The sequence below is a fragment of the Bos grunniens genome, chromosome 3 (assembly GCF_055505025.1).
Source record: "Bos grunniens cultivar Pamir isolate PY7600 chromosome 3, Bosgru_T2T1.0, whole genome shotgun sequence".
In the NCBI taxonomy this organism is placed as follows: Eukaryota; Metazoa; Chordata; class Mammalia; order Artiodactyla; family Bovidae; genus Bos; species Bos grunniens.
Genome location: NC_141167.1, coordinates 67,313,702 through 67,333,647, shown reverse-complemented (window position 1 = coordinate 67,333,647; position 19,946 = coordinate 67,313,702). Strand labels below are relative to the sequence as shown.

The 19,946-nt window shown below is 38.3% G+C and overlaps 1 protein-coding gene and 1 long non-coding RNA gene across 2 annotated transcripts in view; one reads left to right on the top strand and one right to left on the bottom strand.

Moving 5' to 3' along the window:
- Positions 1–19,946, bottom strand: part of LOC147375767 (uncharacterized) — a 148,055-nt gene that overhangs the window by 58,032 nt on the left and 70,077 nt on the right. The window lies entirely within an intron of this gene.
- LOC147375769 (guanylate-binding protein 6-like) lies at positions 338–19,060 on the top strand. The gene is given in 11 exon segments (XM_086391032.1): positions 338–527; positions 2,348–2,475; positions 3,126–3,235; positions 3,416–3,500; positions 3,502–3,613; positions 11,245–11,490; positions 12,203–12,483; positions 13,336–13,548; positions 17,206–17,308; positions 17,638–17,831; positions 18,839–19,060. Coding segments are annotated over 11 exon segments (1,884 nt in total).

The following is a 19,946-nucleotide window of genomic DNA, read 5'->3' as shown; positions in this document are numbered from 1 at the left end:
AGTATCAATGTAGCTGGGTATATAAGGTATGTGTCATAGGGCTTGGGATATTGTGGGCCCTCAATGCATGGTGACAATTATGTGTATCTTATTATTATTATAGTAGTGAAAATATGGAGAGTGATAATACTTTGTTTCATTACCAACATCATCAGAGATTTGGGGAAATGATGGAAGAACCCTCTGTAATATGCTAATTTAGGTTACATTTTGTCTCACAGAAAGCACAGTAGTTTCACCCACTCCTAAATAATAAGTACTTTGGATACCTCAGAGTCACAGAATAACTTTGTAATCTTATTTCTACTAGGAATCTCTCCTAGGTTGTCAAGTTACCATGGCATCTGGACCCAACATGATGGATCCCATCTGTCTGGTAGAAAACAAAAATGCACAGCTTTCAGTGAATCAGAAAGCTCTACAGATTCTTGAGAACATTTCTCAGCCAGTGGTGGTGGTGGCCATTGTAGGACTGTATCGTACCGGCAAATCCTACTTGATGAACCGTCTTGCAGGACAGAACCATGGTGAGTGTTGTACTACATTAAGAGCCAGTTACTTGAATCCAGGTACATCCCAGCTTCTTAATTTTCTTACCTGATCATGTGCAGGGAGAACCAAATTCCTCTCAATAAACCAAACTTCCAGCTATAATTCTCACCACTAAATCAGTACCTTACTATAATTTGTTGTCATATTCTTTGCTTTATTCCTGTTAAGGAAAATCTCTCTTATGAAAGAGATGGGCATACCAGACCGCCTGACCTGCCTCTTGAGAAACCTGTATGCAGGTCAGGAAGCAATAGTTAGAACTGGACATGGAACAACAGACTGGTTCCAAATAGGAAAAGGAGTACGTCAAGGCTGTATATTGTCACCCTGCTTATTTAACTTATATGCAGAGTACATCATGAGAAACGCTGAGCTGGATGAAGCACAAGCTGGAATCAAGATTGCAGGGAGAAATATCAATAACCTCAGATATGCAGATGACACCACCCTTATGGCAGAAAGTGAAGAAGAACTAAAGAGCTTCTTGATGAAAGTGAAAGAGGAGAGTGAAAAAGTTGGCTTAAAGCTCAACATTCAGAAAACAAAGATTATGGCATCTGGTCCCATCACTTCATGGCAGATAATGGGGAAACCGTGGAAACGTGGCTGACTTTATTTTTCTGGGCTCCAAAATCACTTCAGATGGTGATTGCAGCCATGAAATTAAAAGATGCTTACTCCTTGGAAGGAAAGTTATGACCAACCTAGACAGCATATTGAAAAGCAGAGACATTATTTTTCCAACAAAGGTCCATCTAGTCAAGGCTATGGTTTTTCCAGTATTCATGTATGGATGTGAGAGTTGGACTATAAAGAAAGCTGAGCACCAAAGAATTGATGCTTTTGAACTGTGGTGTTGGAGAAGACTCTTGAGAGTCCCTTGGACTACAAGGAGATCTACCCAGTCCATCCTAAAGGAGATCAGTTCTGGGTGTTCATTGGAAGGACTCATGTTGAGGCTGAAACTCCAATACTTTGGCCATCTGATATGAAGAGCTGACTCACTGGAAAATACTCTGATGTTGGGAAAGGTTGAGGGCAGGAGGAGAAGGGGACAATGGAGGATGAGATGGTTGGATGGCATCATTGACTTGATGGATGTGGGTTTGGGTGGACTCTGGGAGTTGGTGATGGACAGGGAGGCCTGGTGCGCTGTGGTTCAGGGGGTTGCAAAGAGTCAAGCACGACTGAGCGACTGAACTGAACTGAATGGTCAAAAATCCTACCTTCTCAGACCTCCTCAAGCACTATTTCCTGCTTTTGTGTCTCCTCCGTCTCAAAAACACATTTTATTTTTCTATGGACTATTACCATCAACATGAGAAAATGTTAGAATATCTGTCTTAAAAAATCCTTACTGGATTTCACATGATATTATGGCTAGCATCCCTGTCCCTTATTAAAAAAGTTTTTTTTTTTTGGGCAAAAAATATTATCTTAGTTTCCTTTTTCCACTTTTCCCCTTCCTATGTCTTTCATCAATTCAATTCTCTTGGGCTTTGAGTCTCATCTTTCTTTCAAAGTATTCTTGTTACAGTTATCAGGGACCTATGTTTTGTCTGATTCATGGATATCTGTTTGTCTCCATCTTGAGCCATTGCTTGGCATCATTCTCAATATTAATATTCCTTCTTTCTAGGAATAGAAGACATAAAAATTAGAACATTATTGAAACAGAGAAAGTACCATCTTGTGTACTGGGATACCCATATTCTAACAATTTGGACTTTGTAGTTGCTTGGCTGTTTGGACAATCTGCTGTCACTGAATGTTGCTTTCTTCCCTCCCTTTGCAGGTTTCCCTCTGGGCTCCACAGTGCAGTCTAAAACCAAGGGCATCTGGATGTGGTGTGTGCCTCACCCTTCCAAATCAGAGCATATCCTGGTCCTTCTGGACACTGAGGGCCTGGGGGATGTGGAAAAGGTAAGACAGATTTATTCCGTGTGACAGATCCATTATTTTTACTATAATGGCTATTGGTTTTACTGCTTAGATTCACTACTAATATGTAAGATATTTGAATATATTATTATCTTTGTTGTATTTGTTTTTAAATATTTGTAAATACCATGAGATAATATATCCATTATCATTTATATTTGCTCCCTATGTATAAGAAAAATGTGTAACATTTAGTAACAGTTTTCATAAATATTTATTTTAACTGCATCTATTCTGAGCATTCAGTTGTGACCAGCAAAGTATACATTTTGTGGTTTACTTTTTTGTTAAATGAGCATGTGGTGTCATGTATTATTGAAAAATGAATTGATTAAGAGGTATTCTACTTTTCTTTTTTTAACCTATATTATCTTATTTCATCCCATTCAGAAAAAAAGGGACACTTGGAGGAATATATTATCTGAATTTTTATTGATGGGGGAACAGAGATCACAAAAAATGTCAGTATAATTGCCCAAGTTAAGTTGTTCCTTTAATTCTGTTTTCAAGGTTTTTTCTTTCTACAACATTATATTAATTATCTGAAATAACAAATAAAAGATATTAAACAAATAACTGAATCAGTTTTTGAAGAGAAGATGGCTAAGTGCTTGCTTTCATATGTTTTCCAGGGTGACTCTAAGAACGACTCATGGATCTTTGCCCTGGCTGTGCTTTTGAGCAGCACTTTCGTCTACAACAGCATGAACACCATCAACAATGATGCCTTGGAGAAATTGCAGTATCCTGGTTTTACTGAAAAATTGATGAGAATGGAGACCAAACCAGATTCCCCTTCCCTGTGGTTGAATTGCCTTTGTTGTAGGAGACGGGACCCAGGTCAAAAGAGAGAGCTTATAATTTTTTATAAGAAAAATGTGGGAATTCTTCATATGTATTATTTTTCTTAACCAAGTGCTAGTTATGTGACAGAGCTCACAGAACTCATCAGGGCCAAGTCCTCTCCAAAAATGGATGGAGTAAGAGATTCCGTAGAGTTTGTGAGTTTTTTTTCCAGACTTTATCTGGACTGTATGGGATTTCACCCTGGAGCTTAAATTAAATGATGACCCTATCACAGAAGATGAGTACCTGGAGAAGGCCTTGAAGCTGATTAAAGGTATCAGAAAATGGCTTGGGTGTGGATGGTCCTAAAGAGGGTCAAAGCTATGAAACACTGCCCATCATCTCTGTGATAGCATCTGTATTTGAAACTAGGTCAAGACTCATAGAAATGGTGCCTGGGAAATAGGTTGTTATTCCTTGATAAGTTCTAGCAACTAGAGTTTTGTTCACTGAAGAATAGGGTTTAAGTCAAATGAAATTATTCAAAACTATGTATATTTGCTTTTTTATTTTTTAGATTTTACATATAAGTGATATCTTATAGCATTTGTCTGTCTTTGTCTGACTTATTTCACTAGCATAATATTCTCTAGGTCTATCCATGTTCCTGCAAAGAATTTTGTTCTCTATAATGGCCAAGTATTATTTCATAGATTGCTTCAGCATTTTGGCTATTGTTTCATAGTGCTGCTATGAACATGAGAGAGAATGTACCCTTTCAAATTAGTGGGTTTTTCCCCCCCATGCTTTATATCCAGGCATGGCATTATTGAATTATATGGAAGTTCATTTTTAGTTTTTGAAAACTTCCACATTGTTTTCCATGGTGGCTGTACCAATTTATATTCCTACAAGAGTGTTTATCCCTTCATGGATCACAGCCATGTCATGGTGAAGGGGCTTGCATAACTCAATGAAGCTATGAGTCATGCCATGCAGGGCCACCCAAATGGATGAGTCATAGTAGAAAGTTCTGATAAAACCTGGTTCACTGGCGGAGGGAATGGCAAACCACTCCAGTGTTGCCTCAAGAATGCCATGAACAATATGAAAAGGCAAAAAGATGTGACACCAGAAGATGATCCCTCCAGGTGAGAAGGTTTCCAACACGCTACTGGAGATGAGCATAGAAATAGTTCCAGAAAGAATGAAGAGGCTGGGCCAAAGCAGAAAAGATGGTCAGTTGTAGATGTGTCTGTTGGTGAAAGTAAAGTCTGATGCTATTAAGAACAAAGTCAAATAGGAACTGGAATGTTAGGTCCAAGAGTCAAGGTAAATTGCACATGGTCAAGCAGAAGATGGCAAGAATGAACATTGACATTTTAGGAATCAGTAAACTAAAATTGATGGGAATGGGTGAATTTAATTCAGATGACCTTTATATCTACTACAGTTGGCAAGAATCCCTTAGAAGAAATGGAATAGCCCTCACAGTCAACAAAAAAGCCCATAATGCAGTACTTGGGTGGAATCTCAAAAATGACAGAATGATCTTGGCTTGTTTCCAAGACAAATGATTCAACATCACACTAATTCAAATCTATGCCCTAACCACTAATGCTGAAGAAGCTAAAGTTGAACAGTTCTATGAAGACCTATGAGACCTTCTAGAACTAACAATAAAAAAAATGTCCTTTTCATCACAGGGGACTGGAATGCAAAAGTAGGAAGTCAAGAGATACCTGGAGTAACAAGCAAGTTTGTCCTTGGAGTACAAAATGAAGTAGAGCAAAGGCTAACAGAGTTTTGTCAACAGAACACACTTGTCATAGCAAACACCCTCTTCCAACAACATAAGAGACAACTCTACATGTGGACATCACCAGATGGTTAATATCAAAATCAAATTGATTTTATTCTTTGCAGCCAAAAATGGAGAAGCTCTATACAGTCAGCAAAAACAAAACTTGGAGCTGACTGTGGCTCAGATCATGAACTCCTTATTGCAAAATTCAGGCTTAAATTGAAGAAAGTAGAAAAAATTCAGGGTTCCCTGTGAGCTCAGTTGGTAAAGAGTCTGCCTTCAATGCAGAAGACCTCGGTTTGATCCCTGGGTTGGGAAGACCCCTGGAGAAGGGAATTGGCAACCCACTCTAGTATTCTTGGCTGGAGAATCCCCATGGACAGAGGAGTCACAAAGAGTCGGACACGACTGACTGACTAAACACAGCACACAAAAAAACTACGAGGCCGCTCAGGTATGGCCTAAATCAAATCCCTTATGATTATACAGTGGAAGTGGTGAGTAGATTCAAGGAATCTGGTCTTGTAGACAGAGTGCATGAAGAACTATGGACAGAGGTTAGTAACATTATATAGAAGACAGTGACCAAAACCATCCCAAAGAAAATGAAATCAAGAAGGCAAAGTGGTTGTCTGAGGAGGCTTTATAAATAGCTGAGAAAAGAGAAGTGGAAGGCAAAGGAGAATGGGAAAGATATACCCAAGTGAATGTAGAGTTCCAAAGAAAAGCAAGAAGAGATAAAAAAATCTTCTTCAGTGAACACTGTAAAAGAAAAAAAAATAGAGAAAAACAGTAGAGTGGGAAAGACTAGAGATCTCATCAAGAAAATTGGAGATACCAGGGGAAACTTTCATGCAAGGATGGGCACGCTAAAGGACAGAAATGGTAAGGACTGAACAGAAGCAGAAGATATTAAGAAGATGTGGCAAGAGTACACAGAAAAACCAGACACAAAAAGGGTTTTAATGACCCAGATAACCACGATGGTATGATCACTCACCTAGAGCCAGACATCCTGGAATGTGAAGTCAAGTGGGCTTTGAAAGTGAAAATGTTAGTCACTCAGTCATGTCTAACTCTTTGCAACCCCATGAACTATATTCCCGGCTTCTCTGTCCATGGTATTCTCCAGGCAGGAATACTGGAGTGAGTTGCCATTTTCTTCTTCAGCAGATCTTCCCAACCCAGGGATTGAATCCAGGTCTCCTGCACTTCAGGTGGTTTCTTTACTAGTTGAGTAACCAGGAGAGATAGTGGGCTTTAGGAAGCATTGATAGAAACAAAGCTAGTGGAGATGATAGAATTCAGCTGAGCAACTTAAAATCCTAGAGGATGATGCTGTTAAAGTGCTGCACTCAATATATCAAATTTGGAAAACTCAAATTTGGAAAACTCAGCAAGGAACACAGGACTGGAGAAAGTGTTTTCATCCAACCCCAAAGAAGGACAATACCAAAGAATGTTCAAACTACCATAAAATTGTGTTCACTTCACATGCTAAGAAGATAATTTGCAAAATCCTTCAAGTTAGGCTTCAGCAGTACGTAAACAGAGAAATTCCAGATGTACAAGCTGGATTTAGAAAAGGCAGAGGAACCAGAGATTAAATTGCCAACATTTGCTGGATCATACAAAAAGCAAGGGAATTCCAGAAAAACATCTACGTCTGCTTCACTGACTATGCTAAAGCCTTTGATTGTGTGGATCACAACAAACTGTGGAAAATTCTTAGATTCAGGAATACCTTACCTCTCTCCTGAGAAACCTGTATACAGGTCAAGAAGCAACAGTTCAAACCAGACATGGAACAACAGGCTGGTTCCAAATTGGGAAAGGAGTACATCAAGGCTGTGTATTACTACCTTGCTTATTTAACTTCTATGCAGAGTACATCATGCGAAATGCCAGGCTGGATGAATCACAAGCTGGCATCAAGATTGCTGGGAGAAAAGTCAACTTCAGATACGCAAATAATACCACTCTAATGGCAGAAAGTAAAGAGGAACTAAAGAACCTCTTGATGAGCGTGAGAAAAGAGAGTGAAAAAAGCTGGCTTAAAACTCAACATTCAATGAATTAAGATCATGGAATCTAGTCCCATCACTTTATGGCAAACAGAAGGGGGGAAAGTGGAAGCAGTGACAGATTTTATTTTCTTGGGCTCCAAAATTACTGTTGATGGTGACTGCAGCCATGAAATTAAAAGATGCTTGCTCCTCAGAAGGAAAGCTATGTCAAGTCTAGACAGTGTACTAAAAAGCAGAGATATCACTTTGCCAGCAAAGGTCCATATTGTCAAAGCTACGGTTTTTCCAGTAGTCATGTATGGATGTGAAAGTTGAACCATAAAGAAGGCTGTGCACCAAAGAATTGATGGCTTTTGAACTGTGGTGTTGGAGAAGACTCTTGCAAGGTAACCAAATGAGTCAATCTTAAAGGAAACTAAGCCTAAATATTCACTGGAAAGACTGAAAGCTGAAGCTGAAGCTCCAATACTTTGGCCACTGATGTGAAAAGCTGACTCACTGGAAAAGATCCTGATGCTGGGAAAGATTAAGGGCAGGAGGAGAAGGGTGTGACAGAAGATAAGATGGTTGGATGGGATCACCGACTCAATGGTCATGAGTTTGAGTAAACTCTGGGAGATAGTGAAGGACAGGGAAGCCTGGCATGCTGCAGTCCATAGGATCATAAAGAGTCAGACATGACTTCGGGACAGAACAAAAACAAGAGTGTTTGAGTATTCCTTTTTCTTTACATCCTCATCAGTATTTATTATTAATATATGTAGACTGTTTTTGATTTGTAGCTCTCTAATAGTTATCATTGTTGAGCATCTTTCCCTGCACCTGTTGGCTCTGTATATCTAGTTTGGAAAAATGTCTATGTAGGTCCTCTGCCCATTTTTGATAGGATAGAAGAGTGATTCAAAAATAATATAGCTACTATTTACATCAAAGAGTGTTTTGCCTATGCTTTTTTCTAGGAGTTTTATGCTTTAGTTATTACTTTTACATCTTTAATTCATTTTGAGTTTCTTTTTATATATGGTGTGAGGAAATGGACTAATGTCCTTGTTTTATATGTAGCTGTCCAGTTTCCCACAATGGCTTATTGAAAAGACTCTTTTTCCAGTGCATAATCTCACCTCCTTTGTACATTAGTTAACTGTAGGTGCATGAGTTTATTCCTTCTATTCCCTTGATCTGTGTGTCTGTTTTGTGCTGCTACCATGCTGTTTTGATGACTGTATCTTTGTATATAGTCTGAAGTCTGGGAGGGTCATACCTCAGACTTGCTCTTCTTTCTCAAAGTTGCTTTAGCAATTTAAGATCACTTGTGATTCCATTTGAATTTTAGGGTTATTTGTTTCAGTCCTGTGAAAAAATGTCCTGGGTATTTTAATAGGAATTGCAGTAAATCTGTAGATTGTTTTGGCTAGTATGGCTATTTTCACAATATTATGTTTTTCAATCCAAGAGCACAATATATCTTTTCATTTATTTCTGTTATCTTAAAATTCCTTCATGTATATAGGAAAACAGAATAAGACTCACAGATATAGAAAAAAAATTACTGGGGGAGGTAAAGAGAAAGGGGAAGGATGGAAGTACGATTTTCAGATATACAAGCTACTACATATAAAATAGGTAAGCAGTAAGTTTATATTGTATAGCACAGGTTATACCTAGTATGTTGTGATAACTTTTAAAAGAGTATAACCTTCAAAAATACTGAACCTGTATGCTTTACACTTGAATTTAATATAATATTGTAAATCAACTATACTTGGATTAAAAAAAAAGAAAAATTTGATGCAAGTATAAAATATTTTGAACTATATGTTTTCAACTATTATAGATGGTTGTGAAAGTCAGATATAAATGTACTTCTCTTAAAGTATAGATAAGCTAGAGCTTCACATAAAATTATTAAAAAAATAATGAGGCTTAAGTGAATTATCTAAGTATACTTATCTAGGAATTAGAGTAAAAATTACTCAAAATTAAGTTACACTTAAAGTAAACTGTACCTTAACATCCAAATACAATGTGTTAAAACTCTTCAAAAACAAGACACTTGTGTTCCTTATTATGCTTATCATTTTTTGTGACAATGAAAACAATGAACTATTAATGTTAATGTAAGGCATAGTATCACATATGTAAGGCATAATATCACAATGAAGAACAGATTCCCCTTACTCTACTCAAAGACAGATGTAACTTTCTAGAGATTGGATAGTTGTATAATCTACAAAAAGTGACTTTACACCCTGAATACACCCAGGATTCAATTTCAGTCTATTTGTTGTTCAGTCCCTCAGTCATATCCAACTCTTTGTGACCATATAGACTGCAGCAAGCCAGACTTCTCTGTCCTTCACCATCTCTGGGAGTTTGCTCAAACTCATGTCCATTGAGTCGGTGATTCAATCTAACCATCTCATCCTCTGTTATCCCCTTCTCCTCCTGACTTCAGTCTTTCCCAGCATCAGGGTCTTTTCCAGTGAGTTGGCTCTTTGCATCATGTGGCCAAAGTATTGGAGCTTCAGCTTCAGCATCAGTCCTTCCAGTGACTATTTAGAGTTGATTTCCTTTAGGATTGACTGATTTGATTTGATTGCTGTCCAAGTGACTCTCAGGAGTCTTCTCCAGCACCACAGTTCGAAGCCATCAATTCTTTGGTGCTCAGCCTTATTTATCATCCAGCTCTCATATCTGTACATGACTACTGGAAAGACCATAGCTTTGACTATATGGACCTTTGTTGGTAAAGTAATGTCTCTGCTTTTTAATATGCTGTCTAGGTTTGGCATAGCTTTTCTTCTAAGGAGCAAGCATCTTTTAATTTCATGGCTGCAGTCACCATTTGCAGTAGTTTGGAGCCCAAGAAAATAGTCTGTCACTGTTTCCATTGTTTCCCCATCTATTTGCCATGAAGTGATAGGACTGGATGCCATGATCTTAGTTTTCTGAATGTTGAATTTTAAGCTAGCTTTTTCACTCTCCTCTTTCACCTTCATCAAGAGGCTCTTTAGTTCCTCTTCGCATTCTGCCATAAGGGTGGTGTCATCTGTATCTGAAGTTATTGATATTTCTCCCAGCAATCCTGATTCCAGCTTGTGCTTCATCTAGCCTGGCATTTCACATGATGTACTCTGCATAGACGTTAAATAAGCAGGGTGACAATGTGCAGCCTTGATGTACTCCTTTCCCAATTTTGAACCAGTGTGTTGCTGGTTGAACAGTTGAACCAACTGTTGCTTCCTGACCTGCATACATACTTTTTTATGATTTCTTATAACAGATCCTTCATTTTACTTTCCTCATCATATCATTATTTTTATTCTAACAGATTTATTCATTATAATTATTTTGGGTTAATAAATTATTTTAATGAATTACATTTAGGTTGGTGACTATTGGGGAAAACCAATGTGTTTATGGAGTAGTCATGAATTCTTCAAATTACATTTAAGTCACGTTTAGTATTCAGAGTTTCTACTGAAAAATAGCTAATCTTATTTGTAGTGTGTGAATTTTGACTGCATCTGTCAATGAAGTTTTTATGTCCTATTTTAACTGTTACTCCACTATCTTTGTAGCTCCTCTTCATTATGTTCCTACAGTTTACTTCCAACATTGGTTGGACTCTACCTGAACTGGACATTTGATCATTCATTAAATTCATTAAATTTGATAAATATCCAATAAAGCAGGCAGGCTTCCTCTGTGGCTTAGGGGTAAAGAATCCACCTGCAATGCAGGAGAGGTGCAGGAGACATGGGTTCAATCCCTGGGTCAGGAAGATCCTCTGGATAGAATACTGGCAACCCACTCTAGTATTCTTACCTGGAGGGTTCCATGGTCAGAGGAGTACATGGAGTCGCAGAGTCAGACATGACTGAGTGACTGAGCACACATGTAAAGTGGGCAGTATATTTGGTTCTGTGGATGCAAAATACATTTACCTGAGACAAATATTTCCTAAAATTTCTCTCGAGATGTCATTCATATAAGTTAAATTTGGGTGAGTGCATTAAAGAAGTTCTATGAGCAGAGAAGACTCCAAAAATTAAAAATCCCCAGTCATTAAAATTTCTAGCTGACTTATTTGAATACTGTGCTTATTGTATTTCTGTTTTCTCTCTTCCTCAGGTTCACATCCCAATGTTAAAAAGGCCAACCTACCCAGGGAGTGTATCAGGCATTTTTTCCCAAAACGGAAGTGTTTTGTCTTTGACCGGCCAGTAAATGATAGGGAACTCCTAGCCCATCTTGATGAAGTTTTAGAAAGTCAACTGGATCCTAAATTCAAGGAACAATCGGATACTTTCTGTTCATATATCTTTACCCATGCAAGAACCAAGATCCTCAGGGAAGGGGTGAAGGTCACTGGGAAGCGTGAGTCTACTTTTCCAAAATCGTATTTCTTTATGGCCTGATATAAATTAAACATTCATTTATATGTTCTTCAGTAGTTTCATTTTATAAAGAAGTATGTAATTCTACATTTTCATACTCCAGAGATAAGTATGTATGTGTTTCAGAAATTATCTGTCATCATGGGATTAGTAAATTCCTTTCTAAAATCACTTGTAACTGATACCTGGGGTTCCTACATTTAAAAAGATCCCCACCATTGATGACAAAAGTCAATAAATGATCAAATACTTCTCAGAGGAAGTCTTACACTACAAGTGTTCTTCTTAAGGAGACTACTTAGAAGTGAGTTTAAACCAGTCCAAAATAAATATTAGTTTCTGACTCCCTGAAAAATCCATCAAAAAGTTAGGAGTTAGGAACAAATATTATTTAAATTATTCTACTAATCTGTTTACCTGTGTAGTCAGTATTATTCTCTTAATTTGTGCTATTATGAAACAATTTTTCTGAGACATCTCCAATTATGTTGGATGAAGGTAGGTATTTGACATTTCCTTAAAGTTATGGCTCAAATAAATGAAACAGTAAATGTAAAAATGAAAGTGATGAGAGTAGAAGTTGAGATGTGTGAGTTTGTGTGTGTGTGTGTGGTTTTAGAACGGTAATTTCAAAACCTTGGATCTCACTGAGTGAAAAATTGATATGTTTTCATGTTTCTTATTTTATTCAGGTCTGGGGACTCTGGTTGTGACCTATGTAGATGCCATCAACAGTGGAGGAATTCCTTGTTTGGAGAATGCAGTGACAACTCTGGCCCACCTGGAGAATTCAGCAGCCATGCAGAAGGCAGCTGACTACTACAGTGAGCAGATGACCCAGCGACTGAACCTCCCCACAGACACGCTCCAGGAGCTGCTGGAGGTGCACACAGCCTGTGAGAGGGAAGCCATTGTAGTATTCATGAATCAGTCTTTCAAGGATGAAAATCAGGACTTCCAGAAGAAGCTCCTGGTACTGTGTTTAGCATTTGTCCTTTCAAATTCATGCCCTTCTGGAATGACGTCTGGAATTGTATATATTCATCCTATAGTTTATCTCCTATTCAGGATAAAGTTGCCCAGGTTCTCATGGGACAGAGAATCCTAAAGGACCATATATCCTTTTTCTTTGAACCTTGGGGAATTTGTTCAAGATCCAACAGATCTGTCAAGCATTCATTTCTCCTTTAGTGAATTGTGACATTATTTCAAAACTCTCCTAACTCAGTCCTGAGATGATTGCTCTTGATTTCCCTGGGCAGACTCTCTCAACAAAGATTGTTCTTTATATTTAGTTTCTTTTTTATTTGTCTTATTGCTTTTGTTGAAGATAGAACCACAGGATGTTAGAGTTACTAGTAATAAAAAAGAAAGTGAAAGTCACACAGTTGTCTCCAACTCTTTGCAATCCCATGGACTCTAACCTGCCCTGCTCCTCTGTCCATGGTTTTCTCCAGGCAAGAGTACTGGAGTGGGTTGCCATTTCCTTCTCTAGGGGATCTTCCCGACACAGGGATCAAACCCAGGTCTTCTGCATGCAGGCAGATTCTTTACCAACTTGAACCACTAGGGAAGAGTTAATTCAAAAGTGGGATTTCACAAAAGAAGAAACTGAATTTCAGGGAGATTAAGAAACTTCTGTATAGTCTTACAGAGGTTTCAGAGTTGGGAGAAAATCTCTGTATTTTGGCTACATTGCTTGTGTTGCTCCACTAGAATGGTTTTCTCATGAGGATCACCTTAGACCAATCTTTCTATTAGATTTCTTGAAAATTTATCTCCTCTATTCCATGCTTCTGGTGACATCTCTACATTTACCCTGTAGGAAATCATAAAGAATAACAAGGAAGGTTTTTTGCAACAGAATGAAGAGGCATCTGCTAAATACTGCCAGACTAAACTTGATCAAATTTCGAAGACCCTAAAGGAAAGTATTTCAGCAGGGAGTTTCTCTGTTTCTGGAGGGCACAAACTCTACAGGAAAGCAATGGAAAGATTACAACAGGACTATTGCCATGTGCCCAGGAAAGGAGTGAAGGTGAGGAACAAGGGGAGCATGGGGAGCCTACAGAATAGAGTCCAGGGGGTCTCCTGAAAATCTGAGAGCAAAACACCATGTGAGAGAGAGCATGGGGATATCATGACAGCTCAGGGCCTTGTTGTTGTGCAGTCTCTCAGTCATGTCTGAATCTGTGACACTGTAGACTGTAGCACATCAGGCTTCCCTGTCTTTCATCAACTCTGGGAGTTTGTTCAAATTCCTGTCCATTGAGTTGGTGATGCCATCCAACCATTTCATCCTCTGTCATTCCCTTCTCCTCCTGCCTTCAATTGTTCCCAGCATCAGGGTCTTTTCTACTGAGTAGGCTCTTCACATCAGGGAGCCAAATTATTGGAGCGTTGGCTTCAGCATCAGTCCTTCCAGTGCATATTTAGGGTTGATTTCCCTTAGGATTGACTGATTTGATTTGATTGCTGTCCAAGGGACTCTCAAAAGTCTTCTCCAGAACTGTAGTTTGAAGGCATCAATTCTTTGGTGCTCAGATATTTTTATTGTCCAACTCTCACATCCATATATGACTACTAGAAAAACCATAGCTTTGGTGATACAGACCTTTGTCAGCAGTGTCTCTGTTTTTTAATATGCTATGTAGGTTTGTCATTGCTTTTCTTCCAGGGAGCAAGTGTCTTTTAAATCATGGCTGAAGTCACCATCTGCAGTGATTTTGGAGACCAAGAAAATAAAGTCTGTCACTGTTTCCATTGTTTCCCCACTTATTTGCCATGAAGTTATGGGACTGGATGCCCTGATCTTAGTGTTTTGAAGGTTGAGTTTTAAGCCAACTTTTTCACTTTCCTCTTTCACCTTTATCAAGAGGTTTTTAAAATTCTTCTTCACATTCTGCCATAAAAGGATGGTGCCATCTACATATCTGAGGTTATTGATATTTCTCCCTGAAATCTTGATTCCAGCTTGTTTTTCAGCCAGCCAGGTATTTTGCATGATGTACTATGCATAGAAATTAAATAAGCATGGTGATAATATACAGTCTTGATGTACTCCTTTCCCAATTTTGAACCAGTCTGTTGTTCCATGTCCAGTTCTAACTGTTGCTTCTTGACCTGCATACAGGTTTCACAGGAGGCAGGTAAGGTATCTGGTATTCCCATCTCTTTAAGAATTTTCCACAGTTTGTTGTGACCCACATAGTCAAAAGCTTTAGTGTAGTCAATGAAGAGAAGTAGATGTTTTTCTAGAATTCTCTTGATTATTCTGTAATCCAACATATGTTGGCAATTTGATCTCTGGTTCCTCTGCCTTTTCTAAATCTAGCTTGAAAACCTGAAAGTTCTTGGTTTGCGTACTATTGAAACTTAACTTGAAGGATTTTGAGCATGACCTTGCTAGCATGTGAAATGAGTGCAATTGTGTGGTACTTTGAACATTCTTTGGCATTTCTCTTCTTTGGAATTGTAATGAAAACTGACCTTTTCCAGTCCTGTGGCCATGGTGAGTTTTCCAAATTAGCTGGGATATTGAGTGCAGCACTTTTACAGCATCTCCTTTTCAGATTTGAAATAGCTCAGCTGGAATTCCAATACTTCCACTAGCTTTGTTTGTAGAGATGCTTCCTGAGATCCACTTAACCTCACACTCCAGGGATGTCTGGCTCTAGGTGAGTGATCATACCATCATGTTTATCTGGTTCATTAAGATCTTTTTTGTATAGTTCTTCTGTGTATTCTTGTCACCTCTTCTTAATATCTTCTTCTATTAGGTCCTTACCATTTCTGTCCTTATTTGTGCCTATCTTTGCATGAAATGTTCCCTTGGTATCTCTCATTTTCTTGAAGAAATCTTTAGTCTTTCCCATTCTATTGTTTTCCTCTATTTCTTTGCATTGTTCACTTAAAAAGGCTTTCTTATTTCTCCTTGCTGTTCTCTGAAACTCTGCATTTAGATGGATATATCTTTCCTTTTCTCCTTTGTCTTTGACTTAATTTCTCTTTTTTCTCAGCTATTTGTAAGGCTTCCTCAGACAACCATTTTGCCTCTTTGCACTTCTTCTTCTTGGGGACGGTTTGGATCACCACCTCCTGTACAGTGTCACGATCCTCCGTCCATAGTTCTTCAGGCACTTTATCAGATATAATCCTTTGAATCTATTCATAACTTCCACTATAATCATGAGGGATTTGATTTAGGTCATACCTGAATGGTCTATTGGTTTTCCCTATGTTCTTCAATTGAAGTTTAAATTTTGCAATAAGGAGTTCATGATCTGAGCCACAGTCAGCTCCCAGTCTTGTTTTTACTGACTGTACAGAGCTTTTCCATCTTTGGCTGCAAAGAATATAATCAATCTGATTTCAGTATTGACCATCTGGTAGTATTGTTCCATGTGTAGAGTCTTCTTTTGTGTTGTTGAAAAAGGGTGTTTGCTATGAACCTTGAATTCTCTTGACAAAATTCTATTAGCCTTTGTCCTGTTTCATTTTCTATTCCAAGGCCAAATTTGCCTGTTACTCTAGATATCTCTTGACTTCTCACTTTTGCATTCCAGTCCCCTATGATGAAAAGGATATCTTCTTTTGGTGTTAGTTCTAGACGGTCTTGTAGATCTTCATAGAACTGTTCAATTTCAGCTTCTTTGTCATTATTGTTTGGGGCACAGATTTGTATTATTGTGGTATTGAATAGTTTGCCTTGGAAACAAACTCATATCATTCTGTCATTTTTGAGATTACACCTAAGTACTGCATTTTGGACTCTTTTGTTTACTATGAAAGCTACTCCATTATTACATGTTATTTATTCTCGAGGAGAAATGGCCATTCCCCCAAAATGAGTATCAATTTCTGATATCCATCAGAGAGAGAATGGAAGTCATTCATTTTCTTTATCCTATAACATGACATTTAATGTGCCACATGCTGAGTATTTATGATGCAAAGTCAGAATCCTTATACTCAAGGCTGATCAAAGTGGACAGATGTCAAATAAACAGACCCTCAAATATGGAAAGATAACATTTATGAACCTATGATCTTGGGCTTCACTGGTAGTGATAATAAACATAATAATAATACAAATAATATATATAAAACTGTTATTGCCTATAGGCATAATGTTAAGCTTTTTCTCTGGAAATTTAAACTTAATCCTCCTAAAGTTGTTCTGAAGCATCTAGTCTTATTATCCACATTTTCTATATGTGAACTAGGAAGCACAAACTGCTTAAATAAATTGCCTAAGATTACACACTAGCAAGTAGCAGGAGACAACAGCAGCATGAATTACAATCTGACAATCACATTGGACATATAGTTTAGGAAAATTTCCTGGAAAAGAAGGGGAATATCAGTTGAAATATTTGTATGTTGTTTAGGTTGAGATGTTATCCAAAGGGAAGAGCCCCAGGTAAACATGCAAATATATGAGATTGTGAGTTTGTACAACTGCAATTAATTCTGACTGCTTGATACCTGGGGCAGATAAAAGAAAATAGCACTGGGCGGGGGACTGAAAGGAGACATGCAGAGTCTCTGGTGACACTCAGAAGCTTGAATGCTTTGTAAGAAGCTCCTGGGACATTTTAAGCAGAAAGTGAAAATGACACAGAAGGACTCATTTATACAGAACAAGTCTCCTTGGTAGGAATCTAAAGTGCTTTGGTTCTTCTTAATTCCTTAGACAAATGAGGTCCTCCAGAACTTCCTGCAGTCTCAGGTGGCAATCGAGATATCCATCCTGCAGTCAGATAAAGCCCTCACTGATGCAGCAAAGGCCATAGCAGGTATGGGGCTCATATCTTAGCAGGGTGGGGATGTTCATTCAATGCCCTTTAACAGATCAAATAAAGATCTTTCCAAAATAATGAGCTTCCACTTCTTCTGTGGAATACACACTGCTAAATCTGAAAATAACAGAGTTGTGGTTGGATATCAGCCAGATGGTCAAGACCTTTCCCATCATATTCTCAAATCTGCTCCTGATGTGTGGCACCAGGTGAATTCTGAGATTTCCCACTCTCTTTTCAAAGTTGATTTGGTTTCTAATCTCAAGAAAGTAGAGTTTGAGTCTAATCTGTTACTTGCTTCTTTTTCTGAAACCTTTGTTGGGCAGAGGAGCAAGCCAGGAAGGAGGCAACTGAGAGGGAACGCGAATTGCTAATACAGAAACAATACGAGCAGCAACAGCAGATGGAAGCTCAAGACAGAAGTCTCAGGGAAAACATAGCCCAGCTGAGAGAGAAGCTGGAGAGAGAAAGAGAAAACTTTGAGAAAGAGAAGGAAAGGCTACTGGAACACAGGCTGAAGGTAAGTCTGGCATGGTCTCACCAGTTCCTGACAGACACTGAGCTGACACATCAAGAGGGAATGGGTAAAAGTTAAAGCAAAATAAAAAAAAAAAAAAGAAAAGAAAAAGCACTACTGGCATTACCACATTCGCTTTAATCAAAGTTTTGAATCCTGGCTTTTCAAAAGACCTTTGAATTTTGCTCCACACTGAGACCCTGGAGAAGCTATGATGACTTTGGTCCCCCTAAGTACTTAAAGAATATAAATATCATCTCCAAGGTTTTAGGTGCTATGTAGTTGTGATTCTAGGATGATCTCATGGGGATTTCATGGATTATCAAACAACAATTCCATCCAGATGTTTTTAATATTAGCAGCAACTTGGTACTTTGCTAAGATTACTGTCAATGATCAGGAACCTTACAAGCACAAAGACTCTAATTTGGATCTATGTTGACCTAAAACTATCTGATATGTTCAGACATAAAAATGTGGGGAGGTTATGTCTTCTAAACTTGCTGTAGTTGTCTCCAGGTGTGAATAGCTTGCCTGAATCACTACATAGCTTGTGTGGGAGGTGTGTTCCTTTCCCATCTAGACATGTTTATGTGCAATTTCTTGATCGGCTTATAAGTTCCCGTATTTCCACAATATAAGTGACCATGCCATCCCAAACGAAACTGATAATTTGTGCAAGTGGACTAATAGTTCTCTTCCAACCCAGAGTTTTGGCTGGAACATATAAATGCATTTGTCCTCATGCTTGACTTTAGCAGCCAAGCACAACCCTAATGGTGTGTAAACATTAGTAAGGTTGGGAACTGTTCTTCCTCTCACTGTCCAGGTCTAACTCAGAAGATATTCTCTGCCACAAACATTATCCTTTGATAATCTAATAAGAGAGAATAATCATATGTGTCAGATAGAGACAATTTAACAAAGTTCTTAAATACAAAGTCTGACTCTTGAAAAAATGTGTTTTTCAAAAGTTTGCAGTTTCCTCTCCCCACCTTCCTTTATTTCAGGCTCAAAATGATCTGCTTACTGAAGGATTTAGTAGAAAAGCTGAGGAAATGAAAGCAGAGATAAAACACCTAAGAAACATAATTGAGAAGAGTAAAAAGGATAAAGCTTCTTGGATTTCAAAGACTCTGGATGGACTTGCCACTGAAGCAACTGCAATTCTGTCTCTTCCCGCTAAAGTAATTGGTTGGGGTCTGAAGGGCTTGAGCTCACTGTTTAAATAGCATTAGCTTTTACTTAAGTATATCACAGAATGTGGATATATGCTCTGCCCTAATTTTGGTATGCATGTTTTTTAGTTTTATTCTGAAAGCTTTTAAGCATAAAAAGTGCCTACTAGATGAAATTACTGCCTGACATACTTCAGATCAGATCAGATCAGATCAGTCGCTCAGTCGTGTCTGACTCTTTGCGACCCCATGAATCGCAGCATATCTAACATACTTAAGATAGACTAAATGTTGGTTTTGTTGTTGTTCAGTTGCTCACTCATGTTTGACTCTTTGCAACCTCATGGATTGCAGCACATCAGACTTCCCTGTCCTTCACTATCTTCCAGAGTTTGCTCAAACTCATGTCTATTGAGTCAATGATGCCATCCAACCGTCTCATCATCTGGTGCCCCATTCTCCTCCTTTTGGAGCTTCAGCTTCAGCATCAGTCCTTCCAATGAATATTTAGAGTTTATTTGCTTTAGGATTGACTAATTTGATCTTGCTGTCCAAGGGACTCTCAAGAGTCTTCTCCAGCACCATAGTTCAAAAACGTTAATCTTCAGTGCTCAGCCTTCTCTAGGGTACGATTCTCACAATGCATGACTGCTGGAAAAACCATAGCTTTGACTATATAGACCTTTATCAGCAAAGTGATATCTCTGCTTTTTAATATGATGTCTATGTCTGTCAACCTTTTCTACCAAGAAGCGTCTTAATTTCATGGCAGCAGTCATGATCTGCAACGATTTTGGAGACCAATAAAATAAAGTCTGTCACTGTTTCCATTGTTTCCCCATCTATTTGGCATGAAGTGATAGGACTGGATGCCATGATCTCAATTTTTTGAATGTTGAGTTTTAAGCCAGTTTTTTTACTTTCTTTTTTCACTTTCATC